General features: G+C 46.3%; 1 protein-coding gene across 2 annotated transcripts in view; it reads left to right on the forward strand.

Annotated features, from left to right (window-relative positions):
* The window catches only part of VOPP1 (VOPP1 WW domain binding protein), a 133,640-nt gene that overhangs the window by 20,136 nt on the left and 93,869 nt on the right, over positions 1 to 19,635 (forward strand). Inside the window, exon 1 of one of the 2 annotated variants that reach the window (XM_060157489.1) lies at positions 8,014 to 8,260. The exons of the other annotated variant lie outside the window; for it this stretch is intronic. Coding sequence (XP_060013472.1) covers positions 8,207 to 8,260 — 54 coding nt within the window. The 5' untranslated portion in view covers positions 8,014 to 8,206. Of the gene's footprint in view, positions 1 to 8,013; positions 8,261 to 19,635 lie in introns of those variants that run through there. 2 annotated transcript variants of the gene reach the window in all.

Genomic DNA, 19,635 nt, shown 5'->3' on the forward strand with positions numbered 1-19,635 from the left:
CCTAACCTTACACCTAAAGCAATTAGAGAAAGAAGAACAAAAGAACCCCAAAGTTAGAGGAAGGAAAGAAATCATAAAGATCAGATCAGAAATAAATGAAAAAGAAATGAAGGAAATGATAGCAAAGATCAATAAAACTAAAAGCTGGTTCTTTGATAAACAAAATTGATAAACCATTAGCCAGACTCATCAAGAAAAAAGGCAGAAGACTCAAATCAATAGAATTAGAAATGAAAAAGGAAAAGCAACAACTGACACTGCAGAAATACAAAGAATCATGAGAGATTACTACAAGCAACTCTATGACAATAAAATGGACAACCTGGAAGAAATGGACACATACTTAGAAAAGCACAACCTTCCAAGGCTGAACCAGGAAGAAATAGAAAATAAGAACAGACCAATCACAAGCACTGAAATTGAGACTGTGATTAAAAATCTTGCAACAAAAAAAAGCTCAGGACCAGATGGCTTCACAGGTGAATTCTATCAAACATTTAGAGAAGAGCTAACACCTATCCTTCTCAAACTCTTCCAAAATATAGCAGAGGGAGGAACACTCCCAAACTCATTCTACGAGGCCACCATCACCCTAATACCAAAATCAGAGAAAGATCATAAAAAAGAAAACTACAGGCCAATATCTCTGATGAACATAGATGCAAAAATCCTCAACAAACTACTAGCAAACAATCCAACAGCACATTAAAAGGATCATGTACCATGATCAAGTGGGGTTTAACTCAGGAATGCAAGGATTCTTCAATACATGCAAATCAATCAATGTGATAAAGCACCCTAACACACTGATGGAGGAAAACCATATGATCATCTCAATAGATGCAGAGAAAGCTTTCAACAAAATTGAACACCCATTTATGATAAAAACCCTCCAGAAAGTAGGCAAAGAGGGAACTTACCTCAACATAATAAAGACCATATATGACAAACCCACAGGCAACATCGTTCTCAATGGTGAAAAACTGAAACCATTTCCTCTAAGATCAGGAACAAGACAGGGTTGTCCACTCTCCCCACTATTATTCAACATAGTTTTGTAAGTTTTAGCAACAGCAGAGAAGAAAAAGAAATAATAAAAGGCACCCAAATCAGAAAAGAAGAAGTAAAGCTGTCACTGTTTGCAGATGACATGATACTATACATAGAGAATCCTAAAGATGCTACCAGAAAACTACTAGAGCTAATCAATTAATTTGGTAAAATATTAGGATACAAAATTAATGCACAGAAGTCTCTTGCATTCCTATACACTAATGATGAAAAATCTGAAAGAGAAATTAAGGAAACACTCCCATTCACCATTGCAACAAAAAGAATAAATACCTAGGAATAAACCTACCTAAGGAAACAAAAGACCTGTATGCAGAAAACTATAAGACACTGATGAAAGAAATTAAAGATGACACAAACAGATGGAGAGATATACCATGTTCTTGGATTGGAAGAATCAACATTGTTAAAATGACTATACTACCCAAAGCAATCTACAGATTCAATGCAATCCCTCTCAAACTACCAATGGCATTTTTCACAGAACTAGCACAAAAAATTTCACAATTTGTATGGAAACACAAAAGACCCCGAATAGCCAAAGCAATATTTGAAAGGAAAACGGAGCTGGAGGAATTAGCCTTCTGGAATGCAGACTATACTACAAAGCTACAGTAATCAAGACAGTATGGGGCTTCCCTGCTGGCACAGGGGTTGGGAATCCACCTGCCAATGCAGGGGACACGGGTTCGAGCCCTGGTCTGGGAGGATCCCACATGCCGTGGAGCACCTGGGCCTGTGTGCCACAACTACTGAGCCCGCACGCTTGGAGCCCATGCTCCACAACGAACAGTAGCCCCCTCTCGCCGCAACTAGAGAAAGCCCGTGCGCTGCAATGAAGACCCAAAGTAGCCAAAAATAAAATAAATAAAATATCATTTAAAAAAAAGACAGTATGGTACTGGCACAAAAATAGAAATATAGATCAATGGAACAGGACAGAAAGCCCAGAGATAGACCCACACATACGGTCACCTTATCTATGACAAAGGAGGCAAGGATATACAGTGGAGAAAAGACAGCCTTTTCAATAAGTGGTGCTGGGAAAACTGGACAGCTACATGTAAAAGTATGAGATTAGATCACTCCCTAACACCATACACAAAAATCAACTCAAAATGGATTAAAGACCTAAATGTAAGGCCAGACACTATCAAACTCTTAGAGGAAAACATAAGCAGAACCCTCCATGACATAAATCACAGCAAGATCCTTCTGACCACCTCCTAGAGAAATGGAAATAAAAACAAAAATAAACAAATGGGACCTAATGAAACTTAAAAGCTTTTGCACAGCAAAGGAAAACTTAAACAAGATGAAAAGACAACCCTCAGAATGGGAGAAAGTATTTTCAAATGAAGCAACTGACAAAGGATTAATCTGCAAAATATACAAGCAGCTTATGCAGCTCAATATCAAAAAAAAGAAACAACCCAACCCAAAAAATGAGCAGAAGACCTAAATAGACATTTCTCCAAAGAAGATATGCAGATTGCCAACAAACACATGAAAGAATGCTCAACATCATTAATCATTAGAGAAATGCAAATCAAAACTACAATGAGATATCATCTTACACTGGTCAGAATGGCCATCATCAAAATATCTAGAAACAATAAATACTGGAGAGGGTGTGGAGAAAAGGGAACCCTCTTGCACTGTTGGTGGGAATGTAAATTGATACAGCCACTATGGAGAACAGTATGGAGGTTCCTTAAAAAACTGAAAATAGAACTACCATACGACCCAGCAATCTCACTACTGGGCATATACCCTGAGAAAACCATAAAAAAAAGAGTCATGTACCACAATGTTCATTACAGCTCTATTTACAATAGCCAGGACATGGAAGCAACCTAAGTATCTATCGACAGATGAATGGATAAAGAAGATGTGGCACATATATACAATGGAATATTACTCAGCCATAGAAAGAAATGAAATTGAGTTATTTGTAGTGAGGTGAATGGACCTAGAGTCATACAGAGTGAAGTAAGTCAGAAAGAGAAAAACAAATACCGTATGCTTACACATATATATGGAATCTAAAAGTTAAAAAAAATGGTTCTGAAGAACCTAGAGGCAGGACAGGAATAAAGACGCAGACTAGAGAATGGACTTGAGGACACGGGGAGGGGGAAGGGTAAGCTGGGACAAAGTGAAGAGAGTGGCATGGACATATATACACTACCAAATGTAAAATAGATAGATAGTGGGAAGCAGCCACATAGCACAGGGTGGTCAGCTCGGTGCTTTGTGACCACCTGGAGGGGTGGGATAGGGAGGGTGGGAGGGAGGGAGACGCAAGAGGGAGGGGACATGGGAACATATGTATATGTATAGCTGATTCACTTTGTTATACAGCAGAAACTAACACACCATTGTAAAGCAATTATACTCCAATAAAGATGTTTTTAAAAAAAGTTATTAAAATTCAGATTCTATGTTCCAATTGGCTTGAAACTGAATCTTAGTTATGCACACACTATTTGGAAAAAAAAAAAAAACGTGGCCCTTCTTCATGTGCATTTCTAACTAAATGGACTGATGGGACCAAAGGCAATTTAGAATATCAGTGGCCACTATGGGAAACTTTTGAAATCTCCAACCTTAATTTCCTTAAAACTAAACTGGACTACAATAGATCAGAGTTTCCCAGAACTGAGTGGAATGCTTATTTTGTTTGGTATTTTGAGTCTTCCCAAGGTTATCAGTGGTCTCTCTTCAAAATAAGATTTTAAGATTAACTGGGGCAAATAAATGATTCAAGAAAGATCAAAGGGCTCCTGAAGTTGCAGGCCTTTCTTCCTGGTCTCTTTTTCTCAGGTTTTGCGTCCTGGGCTGTCCTGTCTCTCTCAACCCCTGTGCTCAGACTCCACCTTCAGCACCATCTTCCTCCTTCTCTTCTATGCTGCCTATGCCTCCTCTATACCCTCAGCTACCTCACACTAATTCTCTCACCAAACTTTTACTTTTCTCTGAAACTCTCTTCTCCTCTGAAACTATCAGAATCTGTCCCTTTAATATTAAGCCTTCTGAGGATCCCAAGGCTAATTTCTTACACTCCCTGGACTAAAGCTGAACTGTGAGCCAGTCAGAAATTTCCCAGAGTAATGCAGATCCTCAGAAATTTACTGAGGAATTCAATACAGTCGTTCAAATGTATCAGCCTGGTTTCACTGACTTATTCTTGTTCATATGCTTGTCAGCGAAGGGCAGGCCCAGCACTGGATGAAAACCACTAACTGGGAAAATCCTGAAAGATCTCTAGAGTTACAGCAGGGAGGCCAACCCTCTTGGCTACAATAGGCTAATCTATTATACAATCAAGCTCAGGCAATCGCTAGATGACTTCACTGAGCAATGCCTAGGGCTTTTCCAAAGTCTGTTGGTTGGAACAAAATTCAGTCTTGTGCACAAAAGTCTGATGAACCTGTTCATGAATATTATAATTGAGTTCAGGTTGTTTTTAAAGAAATGTCTGTAGAGAACAAACTTATGTTTACCAGGGGGGAAAGGACGGGGGATAGATTGGGAGTTTGGGATTGACATGTACACACTGCTATATTTAAAATGGATAACCAACAAGGACCTACTGTATAGCACAGGGAACTCTGCTCAATATTGTGTAACAACCTAAATGGGAAAAGAATTTGAAAAAGAATTAAAAAAGAAAGAAAGAAAAGTCTGGTTTTCCAGATGTTGACTCCACTGAGTAGCTTTTACCTCTATGCTTATTAATTGGCCAGACCAGGAGCTTTCCCTTCTAGTACAAAGGACCAGGATGGAAAGGGAAACTATGTCCACTCAGGTTTGGTTAGACTGGCAAACCAGCCCTCTCACACTCCAGATGAGTCATCTCAAAGGAAGACTGCTAAAATTCATAATCTTCAACGCCAGCAAATGAAGGCCCCTAAAGAAAACCAAAACCTTCCTATTTGTTGCTGCTGTTATTGCACAGAGCCAGGACATTGGAAAAGAAATTGTTACAGATTCAAACTCTTCAGGTACCTGCAGCCCTCTAACCAGCCTTTCTAATGTACTACCAATTCTCAAAGATGGGGCTCCATAGACGGGGCTCTTCCCAATTCTCCCTCTTAATTGGCTGGGAGAAACGTTTCTCCAGATGGGGGATGAATCTCTTCCAGTACGAATTGACCCCAGAGCCACACTCTCAGAGCTCAGCCCCACTACTATAAAGCAGCCCCTGTATCAGAGGACTACAACTGTTCAAACAGTAGGGATCTCTAATGAACCTCAAGAGGTTCCTGTCTCTGAACCTATTCCGCTTTATTTAGGCCCTTTGAGAGAGACACACCCTTTTCTCCTGGAATTTATCTCTCCCCAAAGGGGAAAATGATTCTAGAAATTGACAGTGGTCATCAAAGTAACGCGTCACATGAATTAAATGACCCTTTGACATCTTTTATTTGTCCCATCTCTGATGGTACCAGAGCTGATTCTGGAAACACTAATCATTTGTCCCTGTTGAGTCAGCTACCGCCCTCCTTATGGGCAAAATCTCCAGCTGACCCCTCAAATCCTCTTAACGAATGTCCTACAGGTGAAGAAGCCCTTAAAGGTGTAAAGCCCATAATAGAAGATTACAAGGCTCAAGACCTCATGGTCCCTTGCACTAATCCTTGTAACACCCCCATTTTACTGGCAAGAAAATCTAAGGACCACGAGTGGACGTCTGTCCAGGACCTCCAAGCAATAAACAACTTAAAAAAAATTATTTATATTTGGCTGTGTTGGGTCTTCGTTGCTGCGCGCGGGCTTTCTCTAGTTGCCGTGAGCAGGGGCTACTCTTCCTTGCGGTGCACAGGCTTCTCATTGCGGTGGCTTCTCTTATTGTGGAGCACGGGGTCTAGGCGTGGGGGCTTCAGTAGTTGTGGCACGTGGGCTCAGTAGTTGTGGCGCACGGGCTTAGTTAGTCTGCGGCATGTGGGATCTTCCCCGACCAGGGCTTGGTCCCCTATCCCCTGCATCGGCAGGCGGATTCTTAACCACTGCGCCACCAGGGAAGCCCTAAACAACTTATTTTTTAACACCTTGTTGTTCCTAATCCTCAGGTGTCACTAACATCCATTCCCACCAGAAGCCAATTCTTTACTGTAATTGGTTTATGCCGTGCATTCTTTACAAGCTGATCATCTACCCTGCGACCCCACCCCCCACCCCCTCTTGGCCTTTAAAAATGCTTTGCCGAAACCCTTCGGGGAGCTCAAGGCTTTTCAGGGAATGAGTCACCTCATCTCATTGCATGGCCTTGCAATAAACCTTTCTCTGCTCCAAACTCCGACGCTTTAGTCTGTTTGGCCTCACTGTGCTTTGGGCACACAAACTTGTGTTAGGGATCCCAAATAAACCCATCTTTGCCGTAGAAATAACTGGCAGCCTTATTTGTTTCAGGTCAACAACCCATTAATGAGGGAACCAGAGGATGACAAGGCTGCTTCAAAGGAGAATGCAGGCAACTGACTATGTGTACATAGCCAGCGAAAAAGAGCAGAAAAGGAGACTCTTGGGATGAGATCGATAAATCAAGCAGACACCTGGTTAATGTTCTGAGCTGGCAGAGGTCATTTGCATTTTTACCAGATAAAATCATTTACATCACCACTGGAGGAAAAAGTTTGCATCTCTATTACACAACAAAGCTTGTGTTTGGTTTTCTACAAGTTAACTTCTACCCTTAAAAGAGTAATAAAATGCCCTCATTTAAAATAGTAAGTCAGGGCTTCCCTGGTGGCGCAGTGGTTGAGAGTCCGCCTGTCGATGCAGGGAACACGGGTTCGTGCCCCGGTCCGGGAGGATCCCACATGCCGCGGAACGGCTGGGCCCGTGAGCCATGGCCGCTGAGCCTGCGTGTCCGGGGCCTGTGCTCCGAAACGGGAGAAGCCACAACAGTGAGAGGCCCGCGTACCGCAAAAAAAACATAAATAAATAAATAAAATAGTAAGTCAAAGTTACTAAAATCCCAGGCAGGACCCTTGGTGGTCTTGTCTGATACTGTATTACCATGACAATGAAGGCCACCAAGCCTCTTTTCTGCTTGACTTGCAAGTTCTGGTTCCAACAGGTGTGGTCTGGTGGTGCATGTTTTAGAGTCATCAGATGAGTAAATATGTTGAAGTCTGGAAAGCGTTTGGGACATGCGTTAGGTAACATCTATTTCCCTGACCCCTCCCTTCACCTCCAGTCACCGTTAGGTTCATGTCCTTTATTATCCTGTACCTCCTGGTGTGCGCACCCAGCACTTTGCATCCTATTCGTGTAAGTGACTATCTCTCCCTTTGGACACCAGGCAGAGTTTTCTTGCCCCCCTCGATGTACTGGCTCTCCAGCTCAGGGTCTGGTACAACTTACAAGTTCAATAAATGCTTGTTGAGTAACTGTATAAATGAGATGGAATCTGAGCCATGTTGTGAAAAAACCATGGTAGGTACGAGGTAGTGGGGGGAAGAAAGTCAGTTCAGCAGAGGCAAGGACATCGCAAACTTACTAGCGGGAGGGTGGGCTTCAATGTGGGCCAATTGTGCGGGGAGTACAGGCAGGGCCAGCACAGGAGGATGCGGGCATGAAAGCACCACATCTAAGCGAGAGGTGAAGCGCAGGGATTCTTCCATTCTCCGTCTGCCTCATCCTTTGGCCGTCCTTGCCGTCACACGTCGGGAGGGTGCACCGCCCCCACGGTGTGCAGGGATGGGAGGGACGGTGAAGAACCTGGAGGCACACAACGGGTTCATGTATCTCCCTCTGGAACGACCCTCACTCCGCGGAGACTTTGCTTCTTTTAAAAACCTTACCAGGTCTATTCAGGGGTGACTGGGCGGTCTCCTAGGAGGGAGGAAACAGCTGGCCCCTCCCCTCCCATTCGCCAGCCTCCGCGACTCATCTCCCAGCTCCTGGCGCGCGCACTCCGGCGGGGCTGACCCTGACACCCTGTAGCTGAGCCGGGGGCGCGCGAGCCGGGGGCGCGCGCGGCGAGAGCTTCGCGGCTCAGCCCGGCTCCCCGCCCGCCAGCCCGAACCCCTGTGACTCCGGGCCGGGATCCCGCCCGCCAGCCGGCTGGCCCCCTCGTAGGGGACGTGCTGCTGACCCACGCCTGCGACCAGGAGGACGCGCAGCCATGGGCCGCCTGGCCGGGAGTGCGGCGGCGCTGCTGCTCGGGCTGCTCGTGGAGGTAGGGCCGGGCCGGGCGGGGCTGAGCGGTAACGGCACCGAGGCGCCCGGGAGACCGTGTGCGGGAGCCCTGAAGGCTGAGGGCCGAGAGCCGCGGCCTCACGGACCCGCACAAGCCCCCGTGCGGAAGGCGTCCGCGCTCTGGTGACGGGGTCGTCCCAGCCCTCCCCGCTCCTCCGACGGCCCTCAGTCCCCCCGCCCCGCGTTACCGATTCTCGCGCGTGGGGAGGACCCGGGAGAACCCTTTGCGCGCTGTGCGCCCGACCCCTCCCCTCCCCTCCCCCGGGGGCCCGGGTCTGGTGGGGCTGGCGGGCGGGTGGTCCCTGAAGCGGCGCAGGCGCAGAGTCAGGGCGACCAGCGGTTTGGGGCTGGGGAGGGGGCGCCGCCGGGTCGGGGCGCGACCGCGCGGAGACGTGGATGAGGGAGGTGTCACGGGTCCCCGAGTGAGATGGCGGGACTGAGCAGGAGTAAATGTCCCCACCGGTGAGGATGAAGCGCAGTCTTCCGAAGCGAGAGAAAACCCCCGAAGAGCCGGGGTGGGTGTGGTCTTTTGGAGCCGAGACAGGGGACTTGTTGAAGCGACGGCGGAGGAATTGCTGGTGACCGCAACCTCGTGGGGACCTCGGCTGCCCCCGGCCGGAAAGTTGCGCCCTCGGATGGCGACCACCCGCTTCTTGCTAAAGCGGGTTCTTTAAAATGGGAGCTAGTGGGGCCCTAGGGTGCAGTCTGGATTAAGGTTTGTTCTATTCCCTGCTCACTTCCATTATTTTGAATGAAATTTTATTAAATTAATGAAGTCAAAGTGAATGAGTGATGAGGTTCTTACGTTTTCTCTTTTGGGTAGTAAAACTCTGGAAACGACTCCTTGGTTTTCTTCATGTATAAGGAAATCAGTGTTACAAAATGGGAGGGAGAGTCTGAGCTCTCCTGAAAAGAAGGTTGATGGAAAAGTTTCTTGGCCCCGGCCCCGCCATAGCAAAGAGTTACTCTTTTTGTTCTTCTGTCTCCCTGGCTGAGTGGTTCATGTTTTTGTAGGGTGCCCTCCACTTGCGTCCTTTTTGTTGATTCATAATTTTATGACCTTAGGTATCACGTCTCCTGGGTGATCACCAGACAGATAATGGAGAAGTGAATCTGAGACCACTATTCACATAAAAACGCATGCATCTGTACCTACACATGCGATCCCCCCACTTTTAAATCAGCACTTGGTGAAATTACCTAGCATTTCGTTGGTTCTGCCTCCTGCACGTCTTTAGCGTGTGGGGGGCTGTGCCCTGTACGTAGCCTAGACTGCTTCAAGGACTCAGTTCTTTTCAAAATACTTAAGCCTGGGACACAGCCTCTCAGATCACTCGGAGGGACTGCTCTGAAGGGTTAAGGGAGGAGCCAGGATACAGAGGAGGTTTTTTTAATATAAAATTATTTATTTATTTTTGGCTGCGTTGGGTCTTCGTTGCTGCCCGTGGGGTTTCTCTAGTTGTGGTGAGTGGGGGCTGCTGTTCGTTGCGGTGCACAGCTTCTCATTGCAGTGGTTTCTTTTGTTGCGGAGCATGGGTTCTAGGCACACGGGCTTCAGTAGTTATGGTGCGCGGGCTCAGTAGTTGTGGCTCGCGGGCTCTAGAGCTCAGGCTCAGTAGTTGTGGCGCACGGGCTTAGTAGTTCCGCAGCATGTGGAATCTTCCCGGACTAGGGCTCGAACTTGTGTTCCCTGCGTTGGCAGGGGAATTCTTAACCACTGTGCCACCAGGGAAGCCCCCTATAGAGGAGTTTTTGCCAAACAAAAACAAAAACCAAACAAAAAAACCCCAGATAGTTGGAACATCAAAAGATTACTATTAAAGAAAACCAGACATCTCAGGTTAATGAATTTAGCACTTTTCTATGTATGGGAAGTTGCAAGAGTTTGAGCATATTGAAATCATTCCTTTGATATGCACCTCAGCTATCTGGGGCCAGTATCCTGTTTTTCTCCATCCTGAATCCCCTCTGGGTGCACAGTCTGGGAGACGCGACGTTCTTCAGGAATTTATCATCTTAAGAGAGAGTTCAAATCAGGCCTGAAAGGTTCAAATGATATTAAGCAGAACTGTGACAACACTAAAATTTTTTTTGCGATACACGGGCCTGTCACTGTTGTGGCCTCTCCCGTTGCAGAGCACAGGCTCCGGACGCGCAGGCTCAGCGGCCATGGTTCACGGGCCCAGCTGCTCCGCGGCATGTGGGATCTTCCCGGACCGGGGCACGAACCCGTGTCCCCTGCATCGGCAGGTGGACTCCCAACCACTGCGCCACCAGGGAAGCCCTACACTAAAATTTAAAGGAGTAAATTGATGCTTTCACAAAGTCAGATATCTAGATGATTGGTCATTTTTGTTTTCATGGGATGGTGTGGTGTAGCCCACTTTTGCACGACTGTCCCAAGCACCTGTTTTGTTTGTGGTAGAGAGGTGTCTCTCTGAGGAATTAAGGAGATTTCTTTCTAATGTTCCACATGAAATCTTACACGTGAGTTATATATCTGAGATCTTTTCATCTTGAGTGGGTTGCTCTGAATTTCATCTAATATTGGTTGTTATCAGTACGCCTCTGATGCTTTTGAGGTCCTGAATCACACACATAAATGTGCTATTTCCGTTGCCGAGTATGTGATGAGGCAAAGAGCTCTCTTCAATTTGAGGGCCTAAGACAACTGGGGGAGATGTTTGAAGGCTTCTGACAGCCAGCTGCAACCTGGAATACCTGTCTTTGTTCTGCTTGAGCTGGTTTCACTGTGGCTGTCGTGTAGTGGACCATAAACCACCTGGCAGCCTTTATGCTGCCCTGGCCCTCTGGCATCCTGTTCCTAGGCAGCACCGCACAGGGTTGTGTGGGGCGGGCTTGGGGCAGGGGTGGTGTGCTCGGGAGAAGTCCTTGAGCATGGAGGGTGTCTAAAAGTTGTTTAAGAAGGGCTTTCCTCCCCTGCCTCACATCCTCCTATAGAAGTTCACTTACCTGTTAGACAGCTGGACTGTGTATTGGTTTTTCACTTAGCAGAGTGCTTCCCCTGTGTTCTAAGCACATTACAAATATTAACTCGTTAATCTTCTTAGCAATTACTTTTAGTCCCATTTTTGTGTCAAATGGGGATGTTAAAGAGCTTGTCCACAGTCTCACTGCTGTGACGTGTGAGGGCCTGAGATGCTAACCCAGGCAGAGGGGCTCCGACTGCCGCATCCTGTGCCTCTCCCACTGCTGGACACAGAGACATGGAGAGAATCTGTACTCGGTCTGTCCCGAGGCCGGTGGTAGACTTGGATGGGTATGGTCCCACGAAAACCAGCAAAACTCCCTCTAGGAACTCAGCTCCATTTAGGGGACCATATAATTTAGCATGCAAACTATGACACTGGAGAGTGACGCTGGGGACTGTGAACAGTCGTGCCCGCACAGCAGGCATCAGTAGGACTGTCCTGGAAGCCCCGGCCTGTGCTCACCCCAAAGCCCAGGCAGAGCTGTTAGTAGGAGCCGGCTGGGGGGCAGCATTATCCCTTCCCCGGGGAGGCTTCTGGGACGCTTATCACTGAAGTGACCTTTCCTTTCTGTTAACCCGGACTTGCCTGTGAATCGCATGGGAAGCCGGCGAGGACCCTTATTTCATCTTCCCTCCTCCCCAGTTGCTCCGTGCCGGCTGGGTAGATATCCCAGGCACGTGGGCCACGGGGCGCCCACAGAATAGGCGAATCCCGCGGCGCTTCTTGGGTCATGAAATGCTAAAGTTGTGTGTTGTCTTCCTGTCCACTGGTCTGTGTGAGGCCCTGTGAACAGTGGCTGCAGGAACGGTGACGGTGCTGAGCCGTCTCCCAGTACCCCTGGTGAACTAGTCTGCTAGTGCGCTGGGTGGCAGCCGCAGCATTGAAACTGAAGAAGAAAAGCGGTTCCAAGCCTGAGTATGGCTTAGCAGAACCTGGGGAGTCATTAGGTGCTGAGCATATGCGCCCCCCGTGGGCTTTTGTCAGAATACGTGGCTTTCTGGATATTGTCACAGCAGTCTCTTTCTAGAGGTCAGGTTGTTGAGACTTCTGTAATATACTGAGCAGTATTTGTTACGCGTTCTGTCCTTCCTGAAGTGATCCCAGAAATGTGTAGTGTACTATGTAGTATAAATTCCCCCTGTACCAGGGTTGGGGTTTCTGCTGCATCCATCCGTGGGGGAAAGAACTCTACTAGGTTATTTTATTCAAGACACCGGCATCAGTATCTTTCTGTTCCTCCCCTGGAACCCAAAGCTGGAAACCTTTAAGTGAGGCCGCCGTGTGTTTCAAACTTATTCCGGCCAAAGAACATCCCTTCTTGGGCTAGAAAAAGGAGTGGTCTTCTCTTCGAGAGAGAGGATTGGAAAGGGAACATTGTCTTTTGAAACTAGGGAAATTCACAGGATTACTGAGTATTTTTCTAAAGTCCTTTGTATTTTGATGCCCAGGAGTCTTGAAATTAGAACCAAGTCATGTTTAAGGGTGTTTTTTGTCTCATGCCAAATGTTTTTTGTACCCTGGAATTGCGATGAATGTGGCAGCCCTTGGACGCCAATTTTCTGAAATAAACTACTGCCACCTTCCCACTCTTTAGAGTTTTTAGAATCTGAGCAACATGCAGTTTGAGTGAAAGAGAAGACTGTGGGGGAGTTTGTTATCTATGGAAGCTCCATGGAGGCTGGGTGCTGAGGACGAGGGGTGGCAGTGATACGTGAGCCTGGTGGCGAGGGCTCCACTCTGAACTGGGGGAAACTGGCTCCGGGTGTGTGAGGAGGGCCTGGGGCTCTGGGCCCTGACTTGGGGCCCTCCTTGGCCCTTGCTTTCCTGTGGCTTGTGCAAACCTATAAAGACCAACGAGGGGGCCGTGACTCTAGAAGCACATGGATTAGGCTCTTGGCCACTGGATTATCTAGCCATGGGATGGCAAGTCCTTTTCTTAGAACGTCCATTTATCCGCTCAGTGAGGCCTCAAATGTCACCCTTTTGATGAGGCCTACCTTGACCACCCTATATAAAATTCCAACCCAATTCTCCTCCCAGCACTCTGGCTCTGACCAATTCTCTCCTTTCTCTGTATCTCTTACCTTCAAAACATGATGGAATTTACCTTCCACAATCCACACATTATAGGAGCAAAGGTTTTGATCCATTTTGTTCACTGAAATATCCCCAGCTCCTGGAACAGTGCCTGGCACACAGTAAGGACTCAGTAAATATTTGAATGAGTACAAAGAACCGTGGTAATGACCCTGCGGGAGGGAGCTGACTAGGTCTACAGGAGGAGAGGGGAAGGTAGCTGATTAGCTATGACTCTGAAGGGGGCCTTGTGTGTTAGGACTTAGAGCTAAATCATTATTTGAACACCTCTAGTGATGGAAACTCACTATCTCAAAGCAAGGCATCAACTTTTTGGACAATTTTAGTTGTTAAAGTTTTCTGTTATACTGAGTAGAAATGTCTGCATTGTTTCTACCTGGTTCTACTTTTGTACCCCTTGGGCTTTTCAGAATAAACATGATCACAATGACAGTCCCTCAGTTGAACACAGCTGTGCTGGTCTCCGCGCACCCCCTGTTCCCCGCCCCGTGTTCTTCTCCTGGCATCATTTCCTTCTGTTATTTCTCACAAGATGTGGTTTTGAATCATCTCACCGTCCTCACAGCTGCCCTCTGAAAACTGCCAAACGGGATGAACAGTGGTCAGGAAATCATCACTGTCTGAAAAAAATGGTCCTAGAGAAAGGCCACTCAAAGTGAATCCACTTAAAACAGGGATCAAAATTTCATAGTTAATAGTGAGGAAAAAGTTTCAGCTTAATTTGGAAAAACAAAGCCCAGATAATAAAACTAAGATAATTCCATCCCAAGTACCCATTTTTAGAATTGAATCAATTTGGGCGGGGGAGATTAATTTCTCTGATAAAAGTCTGTGATGCGTAATAGCATAGTCTTCACTTGACCTTGAAAGTGAGTGGCATGATCATAGTAAGGGACTTTTCTTTTTTTCCCAGAATTATTTGCTCGAGCGATCAGACCCCGCCGTACGTCCACCTCTAGCTTCTCTTGGTCTTTTTTATTCATATCATTCTGTTTGGGGCATCTGTTGGGTCATTATTAACGGGTACCTGCCAGAGCCTTTTGTCTCTTCCATAGACTTCATGTATCTTTGCGAGATCTGCAGGGTCACTTTGCTGTCCATCTGTGTGGTATTTGTGTCGTACTTGCCTGTGATCCTGACACCGGAGGCTGATTATGGAGCTGCTGTGTTAAGTGGGCTGTGGTGTTGGTACACTGTTTTAGAAGGAATGAGTTCAGTGTTGGGTGCATTTTGTCATGCAGCCTTTGGCTTGCCTCCCATCTCTTCCCCATTGGGACTTGTTTGAACAATAAGGACACTCTGTTCTGTAGATGTGGTCTCACTGGCACTGTCACAGCCCTTGTTTGGACCTTTGCATTATGCAGAGAAGCCAAGAGATTTACACTGAGTTTGCAGTGACACAGATGTTTTTAACATCTGTTGGTGGTAACCCACAAATCCTCATAACAGTTGTAGAGTGTTGAGTATAATATATAAAACCTAAATTGAGGACTGTATATTAATTCTATTTTACATTACTTCCTTCATCTCATCTTCTTAAGCCTGTCAACCTCTGTCTGAATGCTATCTTTTAAAGTCCAGTACCTTTATGGTTTTGTGCCATATACAGATTTGATTATCGTACCGCTGTCGGCTTTGCCCAGTGGAGTAAAAAAAATGTTAAATCGAGCCAAGTCAAAGATGGAGACTTACATCTGGGTTGAAGTAGATGATTGAGATTTTTTTAAAGTTAATTAATTAATTTTTGGCTGCGTTCGGTCTTCGTTGCTGTGCACAGGCTTTCTCTAGTTGCGGCAAGCGGGGGCTACTCTTCATTGTGGTACGCGGGCTTCTCCTTGCGGTGGCTTCTCTTTGTTGTGGAGCATGGCCTCTAGGCGCACGGGCTCAGTAGTTGTGGCTTGCGGGCTCAGTAGTTGTGGCTCGCAGGTTCAGTAGTTGTGGCTCACGGGCTTAGTTGCTCCGTGGCACGTGGGATCTTCCCGGACAAGGGCTCGACCCCGTGTCCCCTGCATTGGCAGATGGATTCTTAACCACCATGCCACGAGGAAAGTCCCTGGTTGAGATTTTGACTTGGAGAATACTCATGTCCTTAATTTTAAAAAGTCAGAATTTAGCTTTAAACGTGCAGTGTTTTGAAGTGTTTGATCATCTGCCCTCTGTGAGGAAAGATCCAAGAGTCTAGCAAGATATCTAAATTTGGGAGTTACCTGCGCTCATGCTGCAGAGCAGTTGAGAGCCTTGTGCACGGCCATTGTGTTCGGTGAGTAGGACACGGTGACCTTTGCTGGTTGGGGTTAAGGAGTCAAGTGGTCAGCGGATACAGGGAGGCAATGAATGTGAATATATATATTTTCACGAAGTGTAGCTGCATACTTCGAAGCTCTTGATTAGAGCACAACATCCTCCGACCAGAACAAAGAAGTAGTATCTTATAAATCAGGTTGGAAATTGATCGATTGTGTACTTGAGGCCTAGAAGACCCGTGATGGGAGTTAAGTTTCTTGTTTAGATAGTGTCTTAGTGCATTTGAGCTGTTATAACAAAATACAAAATAGTACCTACCGGGTAGTTTATAAACAGCACAATTTCTGGAGGCTGGGAGGTCAGTCCAGGCACCAGCAAGGTCCAGTTCGGTGAGGGCCCTCTTCCTGGTTCAAAGCTGGCGCCTCTGGCTGTGTCTTCCCATGGTGGAAGGGTAAGCAGTCTCTGTGGGGCCTCTTTTATAAAAGCATCTATCCCACTCGCGAGGGCTCCACCCTTGCGATCTAATCACACCCTAAGTGCCCCTACTTCTTAATCCCACCGCATTGGCGTTAGCACTTCAGCGTGAATTTTGAGGGGACATGAACATTCAGACCATAGCAGATGGCAGCATAGCGATGTTTTGTGGAATCTCAGCCCTTTGTGTATTGGCTGGGAGTCTTTTGGGTAAATTACTTAGGCTCTCATTGACTCCACTGAGTCACCTGTAAGAAGAGAAGTGCCCCAGGGTAGAGGGAAGCTCGGGGAAAATCCACCACTTGGAATTTAGCTCTGCACAGTTTGGACCAACAGATTGTGAACATTGTCAGTTGTTTCTAAGCAAGGTGCCTTGCCCAGGTTCCCTGCCAAAATGGAGAGAGGGCTCCAAAAATACCTTTTTATTTAAAAATTGTGCTTTCTTCCCTTTTTAGTATATCTGTGACTAGATTGAAAAGAAACTTGGTCATTAGTGTCCAAAACAAGGGAAAGGAAGATTGTGATTACTACCATCTTTGACTCTCAATTTTTGCTCTGGGTAAAGCAATAAAAGGGTTCAAACTAGTATGCCCTTCCCCTTTGATGCTTTCTGGATGGCGGAGCAGAAGGCAGCATCCACAAAGGTAACACCTTGACTTTTAACTAACTGGGAGTAAAGTTGAGTGAAACCCTTTGGCCCTGTGGCTGGTCTCCGTCTCTTGGTGTCTTGTGATTTATGCCGGTGTTGTCCAAAGAATCAAACTATGGCTTCCTGGAGAGAGTGGGGACAGATCTTAAACTCTTATGGGGGGGGCAGGGAGTGTGGGAGTTAGTTTGATTGTGAGAGTTTGTGAAAGTTCCTAGTTGTGGTACTTTGTTTCCTTAGTTGTATAGAAAACAAACGGATGAGAAGGGGGTGGGGTGTGTGAGGCAAGTCCCACAGCCTCGGGGCATCGTTCTCACACTGCTGCAGGGTCTCCCCACTTGGTTAAAATCTCTGCAACCTCAGCTGCACTCTACTGACTTCAAGGTACATTCCAAGCAGTTCAGGATTCTTTTTCCCGAACCCTGGCTTCTTTCTTTTGTTCTTTTTTACTTATTTCTTGTCACTTTCCTCCTGACCGTTTTTCTCTAGCTCAGAGAGTGTCAAACCTTTTGTTTGTATACTCTCTTAAGGAATTTTCAAAAACTGTATACCCCTGCACATATTTTTTGAGTTGACTTGCAATATTTTTATCACAGATTTTAAATGACGAATGAATTGGATCCAGTGAGATTATTGGATTTGATCTCTTGTGTATTGTGAAAATTAACTATTTAAAATTGAACTAGAAGAGCACTCAGTGTATACAGTGGAATTTAAATACCAGGAGCAATTTGATACTGATCATTGTAGAGGAAGGATGTCACCGGCCACATCAGTTAACAAAGGTTGTTGCGGCCATCAAGCCCTCAGCCACTGCAGCCTCCCCAGACTGTGCACCCTGAGGGGATTCAGGATAGAAAAAAACAGGTTACCGGCCCTAAGTAGTTAAGGTGCACATCAAAAGTACGATTTCAAAGAGCCTAGACTCTTGCATCTTCCCATACATAGAAAAGTGCTAAATTCATTAACTTGAGATGCCTGGTGTTCTTTAACAGTAATCTTTTGATGTTCCAACTACCTGGGAGGTTTTTGTTGTTGTTTTTAGAGAAAGACAGAGATACAGATATCTCTCTCTATATATATCTATCTCTTCGCTCCTCCCCGACCTCTTCAGAATAGTCCCTTAGAGCTACCTGAGAGCCTGTCTCCAGGGCTTAAGTCCTCAGTGTATCTCCTGAATAAAACATAATTCTCAACTTTTAGGCTGTGCACTATCATTCCTTTAAAAATATGCAAACAAGCTCATCTTTAACAGTTGGAAATTTTACATCACCTCCTTTTCTCTTTGATCTGCTTCCATTCTGCTTCCCACACAGAACTTTAATGCAATCTATGCTTGCAAGTCTGTTTTTGCCATCCTCTTTTTGGTCACAAAAATATGTATCGAGTTAATTTTTAAAACGTTTCCTCAGATAAACGATTAAAAGATTAAAAATTTACTAACAGAGTTATCATTACAGTTATGACACATTCGATGGAAACACTGTAAATATATTACCAACGGAATATTAGTAAACAGAAAAGTTTACTGGCAATAATTTTCTGAGTGGGGTGGGGGAGGATTTTAGTTTTTCAGTTGGATCATGTATCACGGGTAGAAATGGAAGACGTTTCATATTGAACTTCTTCTGAGTCATGGGCCCAAACCTCACAGTAAACTGTGATCAGGTCATTTTTCAATTTAATTTAAAGCAAAGAATTTGAGAGCGCCTGAGGTGTAAAGTGTGTGTTGACAAAGGTAGTCTCCTTGACGGAACTTCAGTGAGGTTCCTCTGTGCTGTCTTCTTGACTGGGCCTCTCCCTGGCCTTCTTCGTCTGTCTGCGCTGACCCACGTTTAGCAAGAATTTTGCTAAATTATCCCCCTATCCTTGATATGCGATTACTTTGACCTGCCTTCAGCAAGAATTCTGTTAAATCAACTTAGCAAGAATGCCCCTCCCCTTGATATGTCCTCTTAGTGATTTTCCGTCCCTTGATTCCTTCACTCTGTTCCTTGGCTGTAAATCCCCACTTGTCCTTCTTGAGTTTGGGATTGAGCTTCATCACACTCTCCCCTGGTGCCATAGTCTTTTTTTTCGCGGTACGCGGGCCTCTCACTGTTGTGGCCTCTCCCGTTGCGGAGCACGGGCTCTGGACGCGCAGGTTCAGCAGCCATGGCTCACGGGCCCAGCCGCTCCGCGTCACGTGGGATCTTCCCGGACCGGGGCACGAACCCGCGTCCCCTGCATCGGCAGGCGGACTCCCAACCGCTGCGCCACCAGGGAAGCCCTGGTGCCACAGTCTTGAATAAAGTCTTCCTTACCATTTTAACAAGCGGCAGAGTAATGTCTCTTCGACAGAGTTGATACCAGTATTTGCAATGGCCTTAGAAAGACACCCTGAACAGTTTTCAGCTCTAGACCAGCACATCCTGTAAGAGTAGGAATGGGTGGGAGGTGTACCTTGTTTTGTAGAGAGATGAAGGGTGGTTGTGAAAGGGGAACTAGCATGGCCACTTGACCAGCATCTTCACCAGAGCCTGTGTTCCCAGGCAGGTCAGTTTTAGGAAAGAGGGCCTATGGGGGTTAAGGTCTGGAAATTGCATTTTTAGCAGTATGTGGAATTGAGACCACAGGTTCCTTGATGTACTTGGTGCTTTTATCACTTTCTTGCGGGAGAGGAACTGGTGTTCAAAATCATGACACCTGGGCTTTGGTCAGCTGAGCCGGGTGTGAGAGGCCATCACTGTGGCAGCTGGCCCGGCTGCCATGTGGTCAGCTCTGTGGGCAGCGGCTGTTCTTGGAGCCCTCCTCCTGGACAGGAGTCGTACTTCTCCCATAAGACTAGAGGGGTCAGCCTCTTCATTAGGCCACCATCTGGTCCCTTTCCAAGTGTCAGCATGACCTGGTGGTGACGTATTT

Source organism: Lagenorhynchus albirostris, chromosome 8 (genome assembly GCF_949774975.1).
Source record: "Lagenorhynchus albirostris chromosome 8, mLagAlb1.1, whole genome shotgun sequence".
Lineage (NCBI taxonomy): Eukaryota > Metazoa > Chordata > Mammalia > Artiodactyla > Delphinidae > Lagenorhynchus > Lagenorhynchus albirostris.